At 37.2% G+C, this 18,761-nt stretch overlaps 1 protein-coding gene across 3 annotated transcripts in view; it reads left to right on the top strand.

Annotated features, from left to right (window-relative positions):
* Positions 1–18,761, top strand: part of epha6 (eph receptor A6) — a 164,155-nt gene that overhangs the window by 105,087 nt on the left and 40,307 nt on the right. For all 3 annotated transcript variants that reach the window (XM_039649533.2, XM_039649534.2, XM_089132185.1), the window contains exons 4-5: positions 6,970–7,125; positions 12,834–13,169. In XM_039649533.2, coding sequence (XP_039505467.2) covers positions 6,970–7,125; positions 12,834–13,169 — 492 coding nt within the window. The remainder of the gene's footprint in view (positions 1–6,969; positions 7,126–12,833; positions 13,170–18,761) is intronic.

The raw sequence follows: 18,761 nt of genomic DNA, 5'->3' as shown, positions 1-18,761 counted from the left end.
GGAAAATATATATTCATATTGACATAGCCATTACGGAGTCCATTAACTGGCACCGAGGGTTGTATTTAATTGGCTTTTTAGAAGGTATTGGCTTGCTTTGAGGTGAAAGTAGCAGAAACGACTTTTTTTTTTAACACCAGCAATTCAGTGAAGACTGTGGTATATAAATGAGTCTTAATTGTTCTAAAAACAACATAAATCATTAAAAAAAGATAAAGTCGAAAGAACTGTACTGCAAATGAAGTTAATTAAAGGTGAATGTAGTATTGTTTTTATGTTTTTTTGCTTTTATTTTCCCAGTGCCCCTTTACCAATGTTATTGTCTCTCCCTCTGTGAAATTACAAGCTCCACAAAGAGCCACACCGGGAGTCATTTTACAATGTGAGCAAATTAAAATTGAACTAATTTCCTAGATCTAAACGACCACTTTGTTATCACGCCTGCCTCCAGCGCTGCCTCATCGTGCTTTGCATCCTTTGATATTGAGAGCTGAACCATTCTGCAGCATGGCTGCCTGTGAATCCTCTGGGGAAAGGTAAATGCTGCAGAATCGTACCGTTCTTGGTATCACTGGTCTTCACTTCACTGAGGCAGATCTACTTCCTATGTCGGCCTAATTAGAGCAGCTTTGGGCCTTGTAAAAGTGCCAATACTTGTGGTTCGGGTCAGATAGCAAAAGCAGAAATAACTGGAACAATACTGGTAACTAATAAATACATATAAATAGTTGGACACTCTTATATCCCAGGGGTTGATATTTATTTATTCTTTTTTACATTTACATTTAGCTGACGCTGTCATCCAAAGCAACTTACAATTGCTATATATGTCAGAGGTCGCACACCTCTGGAGCAACTAGGGGTTCAAGTGTCTTGCTCAGGGACACATTGGTGTCTCACAGTGGATTCGAACCTGGGTCTCTCACACCAAAGGCATGTGTCTTATCCCCTGCGCCATCACCCATCACGCCATTTTTCTTCAAAAGTTACTATAGCTATTTACCAAGAAGACTGTCAGTGGAGAGCATGCTTTAGATTACAAATTGAAGGTAAATATTACATGTTAGAATATTATTTTTTGACAAATAATTTAAAAAAAAAAGTGAAAATATATTTCTCTTGTGTGTGTTTGGGATCATACATAAAAAGCTAGCTGTGAAATTAGCCTTAACAAGAGAAAGGAGTCAGGCATTTTATTACAATGAAAAAAACTTATGAAAAAAACAATTCTCCTGTGACGTGTATTATATATATATATATATATATATATATATATATATATATATATATATATACACACTGTCAGACTTAATTAAAATTTTAAAACTCAGGGTTACAGGATTAGTTTCAAATTGAAAAAGCTAAACCATTTCAGGCTTTGTTTACCATGACTTTGATCGTCGACTTTCTCTGTCAACTCAGGTTTTGATCCCCGAATTCATGGAGCACATGCACATGAAAGTAATTAATCCGCAACATTAATTTCTTTCTTCTGTCGAAGATTACGAGATGGAAGAATATGCAGTACATAAATGCATTTACACAGCAAGACAAAACTTGTGAATTTAGTTTATATAGTTGGTTATATTAGGCACACAGAGACTGGAATATGAAAATTCACATTTAGTATTTTTTCAAAGCATTATCTACTGATTCCAAATCTTATTTATATTATTTGTAAATGCTTATATTAATTTAAATGCTTAAAATAATCACATCATATAAAATAATTATAATAAATATAGTGACCTTTAATATGGAGCAATATAAAATGGGAAGTGGCTTTTTTTTACATCAGACGTGTCACTTTGCTTACAGCTGATTGGTCCAATTTCGGTTTGAGAACTCTTACTGAGGACATAACCTGCCACGGAGCAGGTGAGCTGTGGAGTGTAAGTTATTAGTGATGAACACCTCTAAAAGCTGAACCACGCTTACGGTGAAACCAAGGGTTGGCACAAACTAAACTGAAGCATACACTCACCTAAAGGATTATTATGAACACCTGTTCAATTACACATTTATGCAATTATCTAATCAACCGATCACATGGCAGTTGCTTCAATGCATTTAGTGGTGTGATCCTGGTCAAGACAATCTCCTGAACTCCAAACTGAATGTCAGAATGGGAAAGAAAGGTGATTTAAGCATTTTTGAGTATTTCACAATCTGCTCAGTTACTGGGATTTTCACGCACAACCATTTCTAGGGTTTACAAAGAATGGTGTGAAAAGGGAAAAACATCCAGTATGCCGCAGTCCTGTGGGCGAAAATGCCTTGTTGATGCTAGAGGTCAGAGGAGAATGGGTCGACTGATTCAAGCTGATAGATGAGCAACTTTGACTGAAATAACCACTCGTTACAACCGAGATATGCAGCAAAGCATTTGTGAAGCCACAACACCCACAACTTGAGGGGGATGGGCTACAACAGCAGAAGACCCCACCAAGTAGCACTCATCTCCACTACAAATAGGAAAAAGAGGCCACATTTTGCACCAAAATAGGACAGTTGAAGTGTGGAAAAATGTTGCCATGAGTGGAAAAATGTTGCCTGACACACGGACCGTTGTTCTGGAAGCACACCATAGCGCATGATACATTTGACTTCATAAATGGCAGAGAATGTCTAAAGTTTGGGATCATTGTATGTTTATAAAGGGAGAGAACAAGATGCAATGTGTCTGCAAAGTATACCTGGCAGGGCTGCCAACTCTCACGCATTCATTTGAGATTATAGTTGAAAAAGTCTGATTCTTATGTATAATTCTTTTATTTCCATTTATTTTTTTTATAAATTGTATACATTTGTGTACCTGTTTGGGTTGATATTTTATATTTATTTTTGTTTTCAGGTGGGTAATCTGCAGAAGGTGCAATCCTTTTTTTGTAATGTTGTATTAAGAAGACAAAACTAAGGCCAAATGGGCTTTACTATTTAAGTTTGTATTCAAAGTTTTACATGTTATGGGCTACATGTAACAGGTTTTACAGTAAATTGTTTTAACTGTATTGTATTATAATTGTTGGCACTGGCACTTATAAACACTAAATGGGTAAAAATTGCAATAATTAGTTATGGAGCCAAATGTTGGAGTTGGAATAAATACCTCTATTTTTTTAAAGAAATAAAAACCAAACACCTTATCATTTTCGTAATACAGTATTTGTTTTGGTTGCTTAAAAACACAAAAACAAATTATCCGATTACTCGATTAATCGATCGATTAAGTGCTAGATGAGTCTCGATTTCTGTTGAGACATTCAGATGGTAAAGTCAGAATTTGGCGTAAACAGAATGAGAACATGGATCCATAATGCCTTGTTACCACTGTGCAGGCTGGTGGTGGTGGTGTAATGGTGTATGGATGTTTTCTTGGCACACTTTAGGCCCCTTAGTGACAATTCGGCATTGTTTAAATGCCACGGCCTATCTGAGTCAAACACAGTATTAGTGTGGTGTTCCTAATAATCATTTAGGTGAGTGTATACAATTAGCATTTTCAATGACTTTAATTTGTAAATCCTGAAAGATCTCTTTGTTTCTCCTTTCCTTTATAAGCATTCTCAGATCTGGATGGTGGCTCATTTGTTTGACTGCTGGTCGAATTTGTGCTTCCATAACATATGCTCTCCATTTCCATAAAAATAGAAGTTGATTTTGTTTACAAGAGATCTAAATAAAAGTAAGAACCCTCATTAATGATTTATACATTGGAGTTGTTTTCCTTGCTAGGAACACTGCCAAACGCCTATACCGATTTTAAAAGATGCTAACAGAGGTCCTGCGCACATACCTTGTTTCTCTGCATCACAAGGACAAAAGGCTGCTGGGAAAGCTCTGAAGCTCTCTGGGAATGGCCCTGTTACTGGAGAAGGTGTCTGGAGTCAGAGAAAAACAGATCAATGCCTGTAATGTTGTGGCTGTAGAGAATTACTAACCTCTGAGGAGCAAATTTAAATAAAAGTAAAACTAGTGTGTTTGTGTGTGTGTGTGTGTGTGTGTGTATGAAAGAGAGAGAGAAAGAGAGAGGGGGGACTTCAGAAAGAGATCTGCCATCTTACATTTATGATGTGTGTAAGTATGTGTGCTTGTGTGTGTACCACTTAACTCAGTCTCGTCTGCATGCTCTCCTGGGCCTCAGCGAGTCTTTCAGTGTGGAGTCTAAGTCGAAGACAGAGAGTGTTTAAGAACTACTATGGTTTGGAGCATAGAAAAGATCAAATGAGTTAGGCTGCACCCTGGAGGGGACAGAGAGAGAAAGAGGGAGAAGGAGAAGCTTTTAATGTCTCTCTTAAGCTAGCAGTTCCACGGAGACAGACAGATTGAAAACATTACCTCACATTTTTATCTGCCTCACATGTCCATATTGCAATTGGTCATTTTTAGGGTTATTCATCTGCATGTGTATTTTGAGCATCAGTTTAAAAGAATACAATATGTATACATATAAAATATACATTATAATATTTAAATGTACAATATGCACGATTTTTTGCCACCAGGGGTCGCTATAATACCACCATTGGTACAATAACAAAGGCGTACATTGATGACGTATATTCTGTATTAAGCGGAATTATGGATCTTGTCGTCAAGCTGATGGATATTTTATAGATGAGTGAATACAGCGATGTTTTTAACATGACTGTGGTGTGAACCAGGGCGCGATTGCTAGACGTATACCAACGCCACACGCAACGCGAGTCCCGCGGAAGTAAAGAATAAGGACATTTCATTCTAATGAACTACACGCAAGTGCTGGATTAATACTCACATGGGTCAGTTTATTAGACTAATTAAACTTGAGGTAACGCAGCGCTGTTTCACTTGCTCTAACAGTTATACTATCACACTAAACGGCATTTGAGTGTGTTGAATGTTAGTTGGGTTGTTTGTTGGCTGAATGAGACTATAAGCTAGATTAACATTAGAAAATAACATACAGATCATATTCTAAATTTTCATCATGTTGAACTAAATAACTTTGATTAATTTGCTCACCATGCTCAACATTTGCTCACCTGTTTAATAAAGTAACCTGCAACACTCGCGTCTCTAAGTCGAAGTTAGTCGCGGATGTGGAGCTCTCGGCATCTTGAAAGATGTTGATCTTCGTTTTAGTCCTCTTTTTGTCTCAAAGTCTGATTGCCATGGTCCATAATATTTGAACAAAGCAACAACAGCGTGAGCATCCTGCTAGGCATAACGAGCATAACCCGGTTGTCCACGTCTGTCGCCATGGTTACTTTTGCAATACGAGGTCAAACCTAGCGGACACCGGGGGTAACGTGGATATGACATCATTGACTGGTGACTCTTCACCCCTCCTCACACGCCCCATTTCTTTGGTTAAAATCGCAATTTTCCCACGATTTACAAATAGTTGAAAACATTTGAGATATTGTAAGTAATCAACTAAACAATATATATATAACATTGTCCTAGTGTTTTTTGGATATTTTACTGCACAAATCCTGCATATTGTACCTTTAAGATAAAAATACAATTAATTTTGCTTAGATGAAATGCTAAAATGTGACCCTGGACTACAAAACCAGTCTGCTTTATACATAAGGCTGAATAAATAAGCTTTCCATTGATGAATGGTTTGTTAGGATAGGATAATATTTGGCCGAGATACAACTATTTGAAAATCTGGAATCTGATGGTGCAAAAAAATCGAAACAGTGAGACAATCACCTTTAAATTCTGAAATATATTTACGGTAGGAAATCTACTAAATTTCTTCATGTAACATGATCTTTACTTATACAGTAATATCCTAATGATTTTTGGCATAAAAGAAAAATCGATAATTTTGACCCATACAATGTACTGTATAATAACTGCCACAAATACACGTGCAACTTGTGACTGGTTTTGTGATCTAGGGTCACAAATGTGTCTTGTGTAACATGATTGCAAAGTGTTGTTATGCACAAACATTTAAAAGTTTGGGGTCTGTAAGATTTTAAATGTTTTTGAAAGAAGTCTTATTTTCATTTATTTGATCAAAAATACAATAAAACAGTAATATTGTAAAATATTATTGCCTTTTAAAATGTCTGTTTTCAATTTTAATATATTTTAAAATGTAATTTATTACTGTTATAGCAAAGCTGAATTTTCAGCAGCCATTAACCCAGTCTTCTTTGTTCTAATATGCGGATTTGCATTTTTTATTAAACATTCTTATTATTATTAATGTTGAAAATAGTTGTGCTGCTTTATATTTTTTTGTGGAAACGATGATATTTATTTTTCAGCGTTGTTTAATAAATGTTAAAAATGATATTTAATTATTGATATGGAAATCATTTCTAACATTATAAATGTCTTTACTGTCAGTTTTTATCAACTTAATTCATTAATGAGTAAGGGTATGGGGAGTGTGTGTGTGGGGGGGGGGGGTGTGGTGGGAGGGGTATGTACAGCAAATATTAATACATGTGAATAATTGTGATTCATTGGTAACACTTTATTTCGATAGTCCACTGTAGACATTTTACTAACTATAAGTAACTTTTCAACTACATGTCAACTAACTGTCATTAGAGGATTAGTAGATTGTGAGCTTAATATCTGCTAACACTTTATTTTGTTGGACATTCAACTGACTATAAGTAACTTGGCGACTACAAGTAAACTTATTCTCCTAACCCGAACCCTAACACCTAACCATAACCTAACAGTCTACTGACAGTCTACTATAATATACTACTACTCTAATGAGAGTTAGTTGACGTGTAGTTGAAAAGTTACTTATAATTAGTAGAACGTCTATAGTGACTATCGAAATAAAGTGTAACCGATTCATTTGATTAAATAACTGGCGGTTATTAATTTTTTTATTAATTTCAGTAAAAAATGTATTTGATTGACAGCCCTAACCAGATATGTCTGTTTTTACTTTCTCTAAACCCTGGAATGCACCACCTTAACTTTTCTCTTATGTTTTCCTCACAGCCTGCAGACCTGGGTTCTACAAAGCCTTTGCAGGAAACATCAAATGTTCAAAGTGTCCCCCGCACAGTTCCAGCCACTCCGAAGGTTCGCCACAGTGTCACTGCGAGAAGAGCTACTACAGATCCAGCAAGGACCCTCCCACCATGGCCTGTACACGTTAGTCAGCCCATTCTTATCATTTTTTTTTATTTATTTTTTTATTTCACTACACATTTGAATTTCAAAAGTGGTTTCAGCATTTAAAGGGTCATGAAACCCCCTCTTTCAGCTCAAGTCTAACTCAAAATCTTTTTGAAAAATGCAACTTAAATGGGCGTGGCTAGCTGTGAGAAGAAGGGTGTGGTATGGTCATCAAGTCACTGTCCCATGCATATCGACTGTCACTAAAAAGCAATGGTAAAACGTGAGGAAATGCTAGATTTTTATATGTAGCTGGCAAAGTTAAAGTCTTATGAAATACACTGACACTTTATTATTGTCCTTTCAAAAGTAACTGAATGTCCTGTTACATATATTAGCCTACAGTAATCGTAATTCTATTTAAAACATATTAATGTAGGCTACATGCATAATTATAATGTCATTATAAAATATATAGTGGTTTATATAGACACTATAAATACATTTCAGAAAAAAAAAAATATTAATTTTCCGCTTAAAAAAATCATTTTGTGTATTGTCTACGTGCCCTCTGAAATTCATAATAAAGATGGCTCTGCGGAGGTGGATGAATTCTCATTTTAGACGCACACACACACACACACCTCGATGGAAAGTCATCGGGATACTGCATCAGTCGCAAGACGCACTTGGAATAGTTTTGTCAACAAGGCGAAGTCCACCATTCTCCACTTCTCGCAGCTCTCTCGAGAAAATGTTTGCGGCACACTCTATAGTTTAGATCATCTTTAGATGTGTCCGTGGTTGATGGCAAACCAACCGTCCAGAGCCAGAGTCTAGCCCTGGCAATATCGCGGGGAACATATTCAATGCACTTGGACTTTACACCATAAAAATAAATACTTGCGTCCCATGATTGCCTCTCTCATCTACTACGCGTACGCGATAGTTTAACATGTCTGTCGTTGGAAAGATCCACGTGGTGTCATGAATAATTAAGAGGCCGTGTCTTCTCATTGGATAAGAAAACTCAGTCTCATTAATAATTATGAGACAGCGATGAGTCATCAACGCACTGTGCACTGCATGGCCACGTCACCCGCTTCGATGAAGATTTTAAACCCGGAAGACGAAAAAAGCGAAAAAAAACCCCTCAAATTTAACCATTTTAACCTTATTATTAAATCTAACAGATGCTAACATTGTCTTCAATGGTGTTCAACACTCATACCTCTGTTATAATCTCAGAAAATTTGGTTTGGGGTTTCATGACCCTTTAAAAAATACAGATAATTTAAATTGATAAATAAAACCGTATTTTCCACACTATAAGGCGCACTTAAAAGCCTTTAATTTTCTCAAAAAACGACAGTGCGCCTTATAATCCGGAGCATATGGATCAATTGGTTAACAACGCTCCACGTTATTAAATTCACCCGTGAACTAGCGCTCCTGTCCATCTTAAGGAGGTCACACACCGGACGAGAAGCTCAGCACCGCATCGCGCCACATCTTTAAAATACATTATTCTCTAATGTACACACATCATTCGGCGTCTGTTCGCGGCGCCCAGCAACAGCTCAGGACCCTGTTCAAAATCCTGCTGCGCCACAGAGCGCCATTTACATAGTTTTATATAATTTTTTAATTATTTTTTGTCTCAAATCGTTGCTAATGGATCCTGACTTCGCCCTATGCTGCAATATATATTTAGTTTTGCATTCATATATAGAAATCAGCTGCTTAAATGACAATTGCTGACGTTATTGGATTTTCAGGTGAGATTCTCAATTCATTCAGTTAATGGATGCTCTGACGTAAAGTTTTCAGACTGCAGACTCAGCAACGATTGTATTTAATCATACAGAACAATAGGGTTGGGAACCGAGAACCGGTTCTTTTCCAGAACCGGTTGTGTTTTTGAAAAAATACCGGAACCGTGCAAAATTCCTAAGTTTCGGTTCCGAAAACGGTTCTGATGCCGATGCGATATCATCATGTGGGCGAAGTGCTGGGAGTAGAAGACGCCGTCTTATTCCTAAATGACAAAAACTTCACCACTGAAGTTGCGATTTGCTCTCACACGCGCTGCATTTGTCACACACAGACACACGCACGCTGCGCGCGCCGACCGCCGAGTAACTCTCTAGCCTACATTCAAATCTGTTTGCGCTGAGAGAGAGAGAGCAGTTGTCGATATGAAACTGCTTTACAATCACACAGTCTCAATATTTATTTGTTTCACATATTCAAATGATTTCCGTTACAGAATTAGTGAGATTATAGTTTGAGTAAACATTGACGGTAGTGGTCAAAACAGATGCAGTCCGTATATTTTTTGTGTTCAGAATTTACAAAATATATACAATGAGCGAGTACATCATAATGTTTTTTTTTTCAAACCGTGTTTTTGTCTTATCTTGAATCACTACGTAAAGCCTGTAATAAGCGTTAATTCTCGGACTTCTTGTTTAGACTGGCCGGCGGATCGCAGCTGCTGCGGAGTAGCCCAATGCCTGCGTGACTCGTCATGGACATAAACAGAGAGAAGTAGCTCCGGCAACAATGTTCTTCCGCAAGACGCATGCAGTTCTGTTTATTAACTGTTAGAGCGCCGATTTATCCAGTAATGAAATAAGTAAAGTCTTTATGAATCAATCATTCAAACCGTTTTAAAAAATAATCTGTTCTACACACATATGTGTGTTAAAGCATATTCTACTCCTTCTGAGAGGGTATTCTTCACTGTTGGAGATACAATAAAGGAGAGGTCTAAATTATTATAGAGAATGCAGAATTTTTTAATTTCCTTATATATATATATATATATATATATATATTTTTTTTTTTTTTTTTGCAAAGATTGCTTAATAATATTTTGAGTTTGTTTACATTACCAGTCTGTTAAACTAATTTGTCAAGTACTATAAGAAATAAACACGAAAAGGATTGTGGATTTTTCTCTTACTAATATTTTTAATTGAATGGGAACCGGAACCGGAATCGTTTGGCGGAACCGGAATCGGAACCGGAACCGGAAAATTTCTCACGATTCCCAACCCTACAGTACAATCATAACAGAACAGACATTATCTTCATTTCATGTCATTAAACATAACAATATGCTGGCCATTCACTGATGAGAAAGTGCGCGTCCGGTGTGCGATACCTGGAGTTGTCCTAGACTTGGCGTGGCGTGGCCCGGCGCTGCACTTCTCGTCCGGTGTGCAACGCCCTTTATTGCCTCTTTGTCACACGGCCAGTTCAACCTCGAGTCGTATAAATCAGGTTATGTGTGTAAATCACGTGCCCGCTCACGAGCGCTCACTCTTAACAGACACACAAACAGACACACTGTCCCCGGCGCTGCTCGCGCATCACAGAATGTTCATAAAGCGCTCCCCGGGTCGTCTCATTCTAAACAGCCAGCTGTTGCTGTCAGCGAGCCGCCAACACATTGAATACTCATATGAGTCAGGCTGCAAATGTAAGTTACGTGCCCGCCCCAGCGCGCTCACGCTTACTAAAAATGGCTCGCCTCCGGCGCCGCGGACTGCAGTATGTTATGCGCCTTATAATCCGGTGTGCCCTACATATAAAAATGTTCTAAAATTGCTTAAAACAAGCTTTCTGAATACGGTTTGGGTGCTCGTCTCTTTTCTGCCGTTTTGTTAATTAACTCGTTAGTAAACCAATCGCACACAAAAGCAGCAAAGCTTGAATCTCCTCCATACAAAACTCAAAATGCGCAGGCTTGGAAGAGCAGTCGCACGCAGTTCAACGTCACTATAATCTTCCCGCCCGGTACTTTAGTTTGCGGTGTAAACGCAGTAAGCAAGCGGTCTGGGGAAAAAAAAGTTCCTGTGAAAAAAGTTCCTGGGACAAATAGTTCCTGGTAATTGCGGTGGAAACGTGGCTTTATAATCCGGTGTGCCTTATAGTGCGGAAAATACGGTATTTAAGAAATTTGACGCAACCAAAAGCATTCTTGTTATGAATATCAGTGAATGTACTGATTTTTGCGACAAATTAAAAAAAAAAAAATCTTTGGTCAAATGCTCTGAATAAACATGCAATCATCCGACGTGATCACTGATGCCTTTAATATAAACCATCCTCTTGTTCCTTCTGAAGTCTGTGCAGAGACACAATCGAACTGCTTAAACTGGGTATCTAAGCAAGCATTCTTGCACTCATTCAATTGTCCTGTTGTTGACAGACTCAAGCATGTCAGAAACTGAACTCGTACCTGTATACTGAAGCCAGTGTAGACAGCGTGAGTTATTTTAATGGGCTGCAATTTGCTTTTGTCGCGCTCACATCCACTGTAGGAAAATGTCAGCCAATATGCCACTTAATGCCAGTTGGCGGGGTGTGATGATCTATTCATCGATGTCTTGCTTTTGGAAGCAGTCAAATGCAAATGTTTTTGCCTGTGTGACATCACAAATCCTATAATTCAAAACAAGTTGTTTTTGGAGCTTGATTAGATAAATGTTTATATATATATATATATATATATATATATATATATATATATATATATGAAGAGTTCAGATGCAAAAGCCTCTAAGTGCCATTTGAAATTTTCTTCTAGAAATATCATTTTTATCAAGCTTGTATATTTAAGTTCAGTAATTTCACTTAAATTGCAATGAGGATTACCTATTAATTGTCATTTAAGTGAAATTACTGAACTTGAATATATAAGCTTGATAAAAATGATCATTTTAGAAGAAAATTTCAAATGGCACTTAGAGGCTTTTGCATCTGAACTCTTCATATATATATATATATATATATATATATATATATATATATATAATGAGGAGGATGTTTTAAGCTACACTTACATGATTTTTAATGATACAAATACTTCTTATATATCAAAAGATCAAGGGAAATTTATCCTGTTATTTTCTATACCATCTATAACTGAGTCTCAGCGGTGGTTGTGTAAAACAAGAGAGAACAAGCCTGCGATGTGATACAAGAGGCATGAACATTTTCATGGCGCTGGTTTCAGTTACCCAGAAGAGAATTAAGTATGTAAAATAAAATTACAAAAAAGGTAAAGATAAGTATCAGTGCAAAACAAGAAAGAAATTCTTGAAAAAAAAAAAACATGTTTCTGTTTCTATTCTTTCTGATTCTATTGATCAGAATTTCTCTTATTTCAATCTTCTGACTCATCATCCTCTACTCATTCCATCCTTCTGCCCCCCATGGTGCTAACTCAAATTATTCACCAAACTCAATCTTTTCCTCACCAGCAGCAATCTGCATTAAAAACAGGAGAGGAAGAATAATTACTTCCTTGTTATTCACGAGTGGGTGCAATTATCATTAACTATGATAATCATGTCTAGGACATATTCTCATTATCATCATTAGCTGAGTCTGGGAAACAGAAGATAAACGCAGACTTTCCTGTACCTGGCTCTGAGCCGGGGTTCTATAGGAAGCAGAACCAGGGTACTAGAGCAGAGACATTTTTATATCAGCTAAACCAGAGGGAGAGTGCGAAAGAGAGATGGCAAAAGCTCTCGTGTGATTTTTAAGGCATTAGTGGGATTCATTAGTTAAAGCATAAGCACATTTTTGAGAGAGGGGGAAAAATATAAAAACTGTTAATGTGCATTTTTTTTTTTTTTACGCAAATGGCCATTTTTTCTCTCCCTCTCGCGTTTGTTTTTTTCCCAGCATGATAATTATGCTAATGTGTCAGGTCTCTCTCCTTTCAGGACCGCCCTCACCTCCTCGAAATTTGGTTTTTAACATCAATGAGACCGCCCTCTTCCTGGAGTGGACTCCGCCCAGTGACACAGGTGGTAGGAAGGATATAACCTATAACGTCTTATGCATTCGATGCGGAGCTGACGGACAGATCTGCGAGCCATGCAACAGCAACGTGCGCTTCGTACCCAGACCCACGGGCCTCGCAAGCACCTCTGTGGTGGTTCAGGACTTTGTGGCACATGCCAACTACACATTCCAAATCGAGGCTCTGAATGGAGTGTCAGGCTTGGGAAGGTCCATGAGACAGCTTGTCAATATCACTGTGAGCACAGAGCAGGCTGGTGAGTAGAGCTGTTTTAACACTGAACTGCAGTGTCATGACATCAGTGGATAATTGAAATTATAGGCTTTTTTATGTGTAAAGTTATGCTATTATGATCACAGACAAGGCTCATATTACAGAGGGATATAGGAATGGACTAAATAGATTTCTGGATGTGATTCCGGTGCATTAAAAATAATACATTAATAAAAAAGGAATGTGATACCTTAATAAAGTTATAACTGGTATAGTGTAGGGAAGGCTTCATAGGAAGAAAATTTAAAGGGGTCATGAACTGGCTTTTTAAATTTTATTATATTGTTGTCTGAGGCAAGGGCGTAACTTTGGGTCTACCATTGGGGGGGGGGGGGGGGATTAAACTTGTGCCATATTTATTCATTTATTTATTTATTGAATAATTTTCTTTTGTATATGGTAACATTCCAATTTGTCGTTCCTGTATTAGAAATACATTGTGATACTTTTATTCCCCACTTCTGAGGTAGGAAAGGGTTCCGAGCACCTCCTGTCCCCAATCAACCCAACAAAATGTTAAGAAACTAGGCTTTAAGTTTAACTGTTAAAATGTATTTTATTAACATCACATTGTAAAAATGTAGCATCCAATAACAGCATTAAAAACTTTCAAATAGAGAAAAAAGAAAGTGCAATTATATTATCACTTTGCATGAAATATGACTCAAAAGTAGATAGAAAAATTGTGTTTGCATTTATTGCCTCTAAAACATAAAATTCAGAAACGGAGAAAATACAAGTGTGGACTAACGTTAGTTGTGCTATGATTCATTCTGTCACTTTGCAAACTCACAAAAAGAAAACTCACATGCAAAAAGAACAAAAAAACAAAATCATAATAATAATAATAATAATAATATCAAATTGAGCTGAAGGTGGCAAATTCCTAATAATGTACGTATAAGATAAAATACGTCGCGCATTGCCTACAGCAAAGGTGTTTTAACAACAAAACACATCCACTTGCACATTTTTGACAATCGGAATATCAGATCCTATATAGCTAGCAAATTGTGAAATTCTGAATAAAAAAATAAATAAAAGCAGATCATCAGTCATTCAGCTGTTGTGGCTGCGGTGTGACAAGCAATGAAGGACGCGTCTCCATGGGAACCATAAAATGATACTACGATCAATAACGGTTGCCTTGAAAAACTTTTAAACTTATGTGTGAAAAGGTTAAGTAAGGCTTACATTTAAATGTGTCTTTGTTTTGTTTTGAGTGTATGGTCAATAAATAAAGGAATTAAAAAGATGGGCACAAAACCTGTTTGTCGTATCCCACTCGTCTCTATTCCCCAACAGTAGGCCGCGCCCCACGCGCCACACTTTGAGAAACAGCTAACTTAGCAATGGGGTACCTCCGTTTGGTCAAGATTTTTCCTTTTTTTGGAGCTGACCAACAATTAAAAAATCGTTGTCTGGCTCCCTTTCAATGTCCTTTCCATCTTTCTATCCGTTAGCATGCACCGTCAGCTATTTCCTCAAACCATTCATCCCAGCGACTGCGCAACATAGTAAACAAACTTGGTACAGAAAGTGGGTTTGGTAATACCAAGTCAGTGCGGTGGGCAGAGGGTACATTACAGATTATTTAACATATGATACTATCTTTCTTGCTGGCAAATGTATTTAATATTAATTCAGAATATTTCATATTTATTCTAATCTGAATGATGTGATGATATTGGGGGGGGGGGGGGGCGGGGTGCGGGGGTTATATTAGCTGGGTTTGATTTTTGTATATAATAACCCCATAACCCCCCTTACAGGGGTGGTGTTTTATTCTCTTTGACGTCATAGTTCCCCACTTTGAAAAAACGAGTCGTTTGATGAGGCTGGAGTCAATAAAAGCTTTTATTGGACTAACAAGGACGTTTTCAGTTCTGAAACTTACAGGATATTCTTATAATATGATGACCTCTTAGATATCAAAAGCTCAAGGAAAATGTGATTTCTCAGTTCATCACCCCTATAAAATGTTTTTTTTTTTTTTTTAGCCTGTGACAAGTCCACCAAGTGCTCATGAAAAAAAAAAGTACTTATACTTTTGTAAATAAATAAACAAGTTTTGTCAAAAAAACTCTAGATGACGGTGGCTGATTGGTCTTAAACGCATACTGATGATATTTCAACGCATTCTCATCCTTTAACGTCATATGGAACGCTATATGACAAAACGGCGCTATACTACGCACATGGCACCCGTTAGCGTTAATATAACACGTGCTGTGAGGGCTAAGTTTAGGTGTGGGGTAGGGTGTGCGTGTCATATTCACGCTAAAGGATTTATAACGTCTTGGGTTCGTGTGTTATATTAACGGTTAAAGTTATATTGTGTTAAAGGGTGCCATGTGCGTAGTATAGCGCCGTTTTTGCATATAGCGTTCTATATGATGTTAAAGGATGAGAACGGGCTGGATATTTACATATTTACCTTCATGGCACAAGCTGATTGGTTCATGTCGCATCGGCAGTTAATGACCTTGCTGCTCAACATTCACTATAGCAGTCAGATTACAGTGCTTTCAGAGGTCCCCTGAAACCCTATACATATTCATTGAACATATTCAATTGATTAACAGAGATTGTAAACACTTTTGTAAAGGTTTACAAAAGATTACTGTTTTAAATAAATGCTCTTATTTTGAACTTCCTACCTTTTCGATTAAAAACAATCCTGAAAAAAAAAAAAAAGATTTCACAGTTACACAAATAAATCAAAGTTTACACTAAAATATTAAGTAGCACAACTGAACGTTTTTTAATAATGAATTTGATTAAAAAAATAGTTTCTTGAGTTTCTTACCACACAAATAAATTACATTTTGAAATAAAAATGTTTTTTTTTTTTTTTTTTTTTTTTGCATTCAGCATCTTGACTGGTTAAATTACAGACTCTCATTCCAGGCTCTATCTCTTGATGATCCGAGCCATTATAGTCCTTCTAGCATGTTTCCCCTGTCTGTAAAAAAACAAAACAAAACAAAAAAACTATTGGCACAACGTATTCATAACTATTGCCATCCTGGCCAGACTCTCATCATTCATCATGATAATGATGATAACTGCAAATTTCATTTCATCCTGGAGAGGCATTGTCTCAGCACATCAAATGCGGGATATCTCCTGGCCTAAGCTCAGTTTCATACTAATAGAGACACACGGCTTTATCTAAAAGCCTGCTGTCTTCCTCTATCTGGATTCCATATCCGCAGATATGGCCAAACTTCATTATTAGAATCTGGCCAAGTTTATGCAGGACAGCTCTCTCGACTCGACTTATTCGCACACTGTGTTTATCAGTTTCTCTGTGTGTGTGTCTATTTCCAACAGTAGAGATAGTCTACCGTTTTGTTTTTGTTTTTTGCATGAAGTACTGCAACATGGTGCATGATCTTATGTCTGAAGAAGAGTTAGAGGTCAAAACTCAGATTTGGACCAGGTGGTCTTATACTCTGTTGTAAAGACGGGAGCTCATCAGCATCAATATCAGTGAGAAAAAAATAGATTGATTGATTGATTGATGCGATCAATCTCCCCCGTGAGCTGTAATCACGTTTAAGAGCTTCACACCCTTCCTTCAAGTCCTCAATCTACCACCTGTGGAGTGGGAAGGAGCTGCAGATTTTAGGGAAGGAATGGAGCAGCACAGTGTATATAGCATCTGAAGTATTCAGAGAGCCATTCATTTTGGAGTGCAATGATAAGATGAAGATAAGATTTTCATTGATTTAGAGAAGGGAGCCCTTGTTCTGACATTCCATCCTACCCGTCAGATTGTCCTACCAAGGATTACTGGGCATGCGCACATCAATAATACGTCATTTTTGTCACGCTGAACAATACGCCCATAATATTTTACTACTTGCGCGAGATCTTTTTTCACTATTTTATGTCAATTATTACTATTACAAAGATATAATAGCAGTAATGAGAACTGTTTACTCTCACATTAAATTGATGAATTGGCATGAATTGATTTGATTGTTTGGTGTAAAATATAAACACACACACGATTATACTACTCATTTATTTCATACTGGTAGGACAATCTGACGAGGCATTTTGCACTGTAAAATCATACTACTCGTTTATTTCATACTGGTAGCACAATCTGATGAGGTATTTTGCAACGTAAAATCATCCTACCGTTTATTTCATAGGACAATCTGAAGAGGTAACTTACTTTTCACTGTAAAATCACCGTAACATAGCCTAATAAGAAAATTCGACAAAGTTACACTGAAATATTTAATGTACTAGTCACAGACGCGAAGCAGAAATGCTCAGTAAGATTTTACGAGGTAGGATGAACCGATAGATATGGCTATAATTTTGCGCTACGGTAGGAAAATCTGACAAGGTAGGACAGATCGACAGAACACCCTAAATAGATAGAAATACACATTTTAAATGCTGTCATCATTTCATTTACTCGCCCACATGACGTTCCAAACTTTGTTCCAATTGCTCCATGACATTCCAATTCTTTCTTATGCAAAACACAACAGAAAATTTTTTCAAGAATTGTCCTGCTGTTTTTGCCCTTACGATAAAAGTCAATAACAGGATTGTAGTTGAAACCAGTTTATTTGACTCCTGGCCGATAACATGGTGCTGTGCAATCCAAACATGAGTGCCTTACCAAATTACAAGGAGATTCTTCAGAAACAGCAATAACCTACAACCAACAGAGTATAAACACAGGGAGAACTAAGCTAGACACAGGTGGGACTAATCAAACTAAGGTAACAAACAGTGAACAATTACTAACTGTGAAAACTGGAACTAAACTGAAATGAAAGAATACACGGGGACATGAACCAAAACACATTGATACATAATGTGACCCTGACAGCCAAGACCTGAGTGGTTGAGTCTGAGTTGAATCTGAGTTAAGAATCCCAAAGACTCGACGAGATAAAGATTATGAATACAGTATATGGTCTTGGACTTGGACTCGAGATGGATAATACCAGGTACAGTCTTAAGTAATACAACACTAGTCAGTAGAGTCCATAGATTGTAAAAAATCAAAATGGACGACAGCCTTTCGCTCTCTTCCATTGCATCCCCTTGGAATTATAAGGTTCTATCTGCATTCTGAACAGTTTTGAGATATTGAGCTTCAAAGTTTTTGCATTCCATTTAGGAATGTGTATGGGGAACAAGTTTCTTTCAAACATAAAAATAACTGGGACCCTAAATGTACAAAACACATCACATAATGTAAATAAATTGTCACAGAATAAGAATATGTGAATAACTCAATTTTGACAAAAATGTAATTCCAAACCTTATAATTCCAAGGGGACGATTGGTCAGAAGTGAAGCCGCCAGTATCCCGATATGGCGCTGACATCTTGGAACTTGAGTTTGCGCAGAAGCAATTTCGGGACCCTTCACTTTTCAGGGTTTTCAGGTCCAATATTGTTTTGTCCAAGAGTGTCCCATGTAATGTTGCAGTATTCAATGGCATGTTTACAATGGCTTCAGTAATGATAGTGCGCACAGTACTTGTATGTAATTCTACATCTGTTCAAATGCTTAAGGATATAAATTCAATACATCC

This window comes from Pimephales promelas, chromosome 6 (assembly GCF_988280905.1).
Source record: "Pimephales promelas chromosome 6, fPimPro1.hap1.1, whole genome shotgun sequence".
Classification (NCBI taxonomy): domain Eukaryota; kingdom Metazoa; phylum Chordata; class Actinopteri; order Cypriniformes; family Leuciscidae; genus Pimephales; species Pimephales promelas.
Note: the sequence above shows the minus strand (reverse complement) of the source record. Positions and strands in the feature narration are given on the sequence as shown.